This window comes from Gymnoscopelus braueri (assembly GCF_963280865.1).
Source record: "Gymnoscopelus braueri genome assembly, chromosome: 9".
Taxonomy (NCBI): Eukaryota; Metazoa; Chordata; class Actinopteri; order Myctophiformes; family Myctophidae; genus Gymnoscopelus; species Gymnoscopelus braueri.
In genome coordinates this window covers 20748371-20754370 of record NC_137610.1, presented here as the reverse complement: position 1 = coordinate 20754370, position 6000 = coordinate 20748371, and the positions used below count along the sequence as shown (strand labels likewise).

The following is a 6000-nucleotide window of genomic DNA, read 5'->3' as shown; positions in this document are numbered from 1 at the left end:
GCTGTGGCCCATAGCTTGTGGATCTCTGTCACATGATTGGCGTAGCCTGCGTTGCCAGGTCTGCCTTTTGTATAAGCGATTTTGGTCTTATTTGGGCGCGCATTTGGGCTCGTTTGCATAGACCACGGCAGCTCTTGTTTCTTTCCCGTTTGACGGATGTGGCAACGGGGCAAAAGGTTCTCAGTGTGGCGCAGATGATGATGATGATTGGCTGGTGTAACGAACCATCCGGAAGTAAATGGCGAGATGAAATACAGTATATAGCACTTTATGATTATTAGAGAAGGAGACACATGTGAAGGTGGAAAATGAAATGTAGGAGATTATATAGTTTTGCATGAGCGATTTTTGTAGCAAGTTGGGAGAGAATTGGGCCACTCCTGTGGGCGGGGGGGCTGAATAGAAAAATTGGGGTTTCAAAAGGGGACGGCTCTCTGATTGAGGTGTGAGATATATATATAATATCCTTTCCGAGTTTTATTTGCCTTTGGTCGTGAAGTTAAAATTTTATAAACTAACTTCTTATTCTCATGAGAGTTGGCTATTTACTTAATTAACGTTCAGCGAGCGGATCCACCACGTGACGGACTTGCTTGCGCTGATCTACAAGTTGTCAAGTGGGTGCTTCCCTCCGCGATCTGTCCATTTTGAGGAGTGATGACGTTTTTCGTCTAACGTTAGATGTTTCCAGTTGCCTTTTATGGTGTTAAATGGGGCGTGGTCCGTGGATGATCTAGACGGGAGCGCACTCGTTACTTTCAGACAAAGATGAGATACACCTGTGATCCGTGCATATCAAGGCTGTACAGTGTACGCTACCTCTGTGCATCGCACGTCAGATTGTGCTTAATATAAATAATAATAAATATTCCAGTCTGTCCCCCAGGGTTGGACCACTACTGTTTGTTTCTGTTGAGTCACTGGACTGAAATAAGAATCAGACAATACAGAAAAACAACAATAGTTTATTTTTAACCATATTTTGTGTATTAACTACAAACTCTGGTTTCTATAATCGATCTTCATATCTTTTAAAGGTCATGAAAGAATGCTTACATGAAAATCAATTATTCTTTAACAGCATGTTTCTCTTTTTCACTTTTAGAACAGGTTGTTGGCACATGTAAAATCAAAATTTAAAAAGTTTTTGTTTTTGTTTTATTTTATTCTCAAAATGTATTTTTTTTATATATATATATATAAATCTACCACTAGAACAGCATTCCCTCTCAGAGAAAAAACAAAACAAAAAACAAAAAAAACAAAAAATAGAATGTGAAAGAAACAATATTGTCAAAAATATTTAAGATATCTTACATACACATGAGATGGCCTGACTATAATGCAGCAAACTTACCATCAGATTCCCCAGGCAATTTACCTCCAACTAAAGGAAAATGAAAGCATGATGGTCATATCACTCTCTCTTACTTAAATGGGGTAGACTTAAAATCTCACCACTAGCAATTCAAACACAGACTAAATGACACACCCGCCACTCATTCTATGGTTTACAAATGTGCCAAACTCCACGCAAGTGCAATTAAAGGATAGTGTTTAGTAAGAACATCAGGGGACACCTGATGGGTTGATCAATTTGCTTTGTTATAGCTATAGCCCAGTTTGTGTTTTTCATTCTCCATGTGTAACTGGACTCACCAGACATTAGTTGAACAGATGTTTATTATTTAACTACCTGATGTGAGAATTGGTAAAGCATTGGGCCATTGGTACGCATCTCCTTTTCAGTGCAAGTTTTCATCCATTATGCCTATAGTGAGTATCTTAACACTGCACAGTAAAACCCTTAGAGCTATTTTAACCCTGAAACATTCAGAGTAAAATTAACCCTCTGGATTTCATTGTGAATATCTACAATGATACCATTTTTCAAGAGCTATCTTCTGTTGAATTTGGAATTGTACGCATATGAGACTCTATGCAATATAAACAAAACAAAATTAAGCACAACAGTGATATAACCTTATATATATTGGAGGGCAAGTGGAAGGAAAAAAAACTTGACTTAATCTCTAAAGACACACCTGGGGCATCTGTCTAATCCTTGGATGTGACAAATACTTGCCTAGCCTCTGTGTTTACGGTGCCAATTTTCACCGTTGGGTCTTTGCAGTGGTTTCCCAAGGTACGGCTGTCTGTGAAGCGGTGTCCATCTGAAGCCCATGGGCACATCAATTAAAATGGAAATTGTGTTGTGTGCTAAGGGAGATCAAGGAGAGGCACAGGTGCAATGTGAGCATCTGGTTGATGCCAATCCCACAAGCACCACCCCCACCACCCTCCCATAAAGCCGCTCACAACATATAAACCCTGGCACTCTCTCTCCTCGGGGCCCTGTCCTAAGCTTGGCATGCAGAGGTGTGAATCCGGGGCCGCTAGGCACTGTCCACATGTCTGAATGTGGTTCACAGATGACAGGCGATGTACAGGCAGCTGTATGAAGGGTTTAAGATCCTTCTCCAGCTCATCAATGTGCTGCACTACTGTAGGTGAGGTCAGGGGTCATACCGTGAATAGCAATTATCCGTTTCATAGCAATTAACTGTGTTAGTACCAAGCACCTTATGCCTGATTTCTACTCCGTCGAATGGCAGTGTTTCGCAGAGAAAATAGATCTGCAAGCACACAATGCGTTGTGATGCATCGCATTGTGAGATTGTGTAGGCTATTTTGGGCGGGGACACCATCATGCGATGAAGTATAAATTAGCTTTACAATAGTCAGTCCATCAAAGATACAGGAGCAACCTTTTAAGATGATAGATGCCGGTAGTGTTGCCAAAAGTAGAGACTAGGTTTTCTCATATTTCATATTATATGTTCTTTACAACACAATTTTCTAATCTTTTATTTTGATGTTTCCCATTTGCATTGTTGATCGTAGCCCTTAATGTTGGTTAACCACCCAGGCATCATGAATTTCAGGGATCAGGAAGAAGGATTATGCAACCAAATGACATCGTCTTTATAATAGTCTCAAGACATCTCTGCAAAGCTGAAAATAGAAATAACAGATGGAGGTTATGTTTGAAAAGGTGCAAAGGATGTGGAAAATAGTCAAAGAGGCATTTTCTTTCAGAGATAAACCTTCAAACTTAAACGAAAAGTTGGCTAGTTGTTAACTGTTGGCTTCCTTTTTTTTGTTTAGTTTTTCTTACAGTCATTGAACTTGGGTCATACACCTCTCATTTGATGTCCTCAGTCTCCTGATAGTAGAGCCAAGAGTGCAGCTGTGTGTAGTACGTAGTAGTGCGTTGTGACAGATTTAATGAAACGTATTGTTATCAAATTTCATCACTCACAGTCCTTCCGCTCACTCCCAGATAATGACCAAGCTTTTAATTCTTCTAAATTAACAGATGCTCACAAGCGGTTACATCAGTTAACTGATGACAAGAGAAAAAGACTGATGTAATAGGATACTTTGATAATAGTGTGGGGAAAACAAGGTGGCTGTTTCGTAGCAGACTGAATCTGCCGGATACAACAATTCCATTTTCCTTCAGGGGTTATTGTTTTTTGTTTTGTTTTGTTTTTGACAGACATTTCACACAGAGTTTGAAAGCATATTAGTAAACCAATCATGTAAAAAAAAAAGGGAGGAAAAAAATATGTTGATGAATCAGGTGCTGAAAAAATAATTGCAGAATACTTTTTTTCTTGATTTGACCACAATAGTTTTTTTCTTAAATAAATAACTTCTGTTTTGTAAAGACACTTTTTGAAACAGTAGACATACCCTAGTTCCCAAGGTCATTGAATAAACATCACCGACCACTGATTAGCCAAACACGCTTCAGTCTGTTCCTCCATGCTCCACCCATTGTCCACACAGGCAATTTTCAATAATGTCCTTATTTAATTTCCTTGTTTTCATATTGTCTCATTATGAAAATAAAATGAAAAAAGGATTAGATCTGGGTCTCTTGTACATTGTCTTTTGAGCTGGCCCGGATTAACAAAGGTTCGTGCGCTGAGCTGTGTATGGAGTTGATGGTAGAGACGTGGTTGTATGCATTCTTATAGGTGTTGTAGTGGTTGAGGTGCTCATGCTCCAGTGGAGGCAGCGTTAGGTGCCCCTCCATTCCCGGTCCGCCCGTTACACAGTCCTCATCCACGTTGATGATCTCGATGGTGCGTGTGGGCGCGTGGTGGTTCTGCTGGTGGTGCTGCTTCCGCATCTTATAGAAGATGATCAGCATGACTGCTGCCATGAGGGTGATCGCCACGAAGCAGCCGATGATGATCTTTGTGGTCTTCATCACCTCGTCCAATCCGTTGAGGGAGCCCTCACCGCCGAGCTCCGTGACGGGGATGGTGTAGGTCCTCTCTGTGGCGCGGGTCGAGAGCGGGGTCCGGACTGTGGTGGTGGTCGTGGAGGTGGGGGACATGGACTCCCATGAGCCCGCGGAGGCGGTGGGGCCAACCTTCTGCTGCACTGTGGTGAAACCTTCATTATTGAGCGTTTCGATGGTCTCCACCGTCACTGTGGTGAAGTAGCTGAAACTGCTGTTCTCCGTTGAGGACACGTTGAGTGTGGCGGAGGCTGTGGTGTTGCCTGCGGAATTGCTCACCATGCAGGTGTAAGTGCCCGTGTCCTGCATGGTGACATTGGTGAAGTTGAGAGTGCCGTCATTCAGCACAGAGATTCGGATCTTGTACGCGCCATGCGTCATGATCGAACCGTTAGGTGTAATCCAGCTGACCGAGGTCAGGGAGCTGGCCCTGCATTTCAGCTCGGCTGCACTGCCCTCGGTCACATTTAGGTCCGCTGGAGGCTCCACAATAACAGGAGCATAACAGTGAAAGTAATTCTGGTCCAGCTCGCCGATGTAGCGCCCCTTGTGGCTTGTGGGAGAGCTGCACCGGGCACAGCAGCTCGTGTTGGCTGGCACCATCTCCTTGAGCCACCAGCTTAGCCAGAGTATGTCACAGTTACAGTTCCATGGGTTGTGGTGCAAGTGCACCCGCTCCAGGTGGTGTAAAGGGGTGAAGAGATCATGGGGCAAGAGCGTGAGGTTGTTGTGGGCCAGGTTGAGCTCCACCAGCGACTGCAGGTCGTCAAAGGAGTTCCTCTCGATGGTCTGGATCTGGGCGTGCATCATCCATAACTTCTGCAAGTGGATGAGCCCTTTGAATGAACCCGGGCGGATGACAGAGAGCTGGTTCCCCGACATTTCCAGCTCATCTAGTTTCACCAGGGGGATGAGGTTGGGAATCTCCTTCAGATTGCACATGCCCAGATTCAGGTATCGCAGATTGCTCAGGCCCTCGAAAGCACCCTCAGATATGTAGGTGAGGCGTTTGAGCTCCCCAAGGTCCAGCCTCCGTAACGAGGGCACTCTGTTGAACGCATAGGAAGGAATGCTCTCTATGGGGTTATTTCTCAGCCAGAGCTCCTTCAGCTTAGAGAGGTACTCAAACGCCCCGTTGGGGATGGTGGTGAGCCGGTTATCGAACAGCTCCAGGGTATTGAGACTGGCGAGCCCATTGAAGGCACCCAGCTCAATGTTGCGTATGTGATTCTTACTCAGCTGCAGGATCTCCAGGTGTCTCAGGTGCTTGAAGCTGTCCACCTTGATGACCTGGATGAGGTTCTCTTGCAGATTCAGGTAGCGCGTGTTGGTGGATATGCCGTCGGGGACATCGCGGAGGCCCCGCCTTGTGCAGATGACCTTACTGAACTGGTTGCTGCAGGAGCAGACGGAGGGGCAGGTTTGAGCACGCACCAGGCCTGCAACCACCAGTAGCTGGAGGGCCAGGAGCAGCACAAGCAAAGGGTCGGACAAGGCCCGGTTCAACCTAGGACCTCTCATCGTCTGCTGCTGAGAGGAGGTCATCTTGTTTAACATTCATAATTCATTGGCTGGTCTTCCACACTTTGGAAAGAGGTTATGGGCAGGCTGAAATGAGAAGAGAGAAAAAGATAAATTAAAATCATATTCATTAAGCGCTATATACTTTGTCGTTCGAGGAATAG

At 44.5% G+C, this 6000-nt stretch overlaps 1 protein-coding gene across 1 annotated transcript in view; it reads right to left on the bottom strand.

Moving 5' to 3' along the window:
• Positions 1-3931: 3931 nt before the first annotated feature.
• The window catches only part of LOC308091436 (leucine-rich repeat-containing protein 4C-like), a gene marked incomplete at its 3' end in the record, with an annotated part of 71918 nt that continues 69849 nt past the window's right edge, over positions 3932-6000 (bottom strand). Inside the window, exon 3 of the mRNA XM_080437053.1 lies at positions 3932-5923. Within this exon, the coding sequence (XP_080293179.1) occupies positions 3932-5872 (1941 nt within the window). The 5' untranslated portion in view covers positions 5873-5923. The remainder of the gene's footprint in view (positions 5924-6000) is intronic.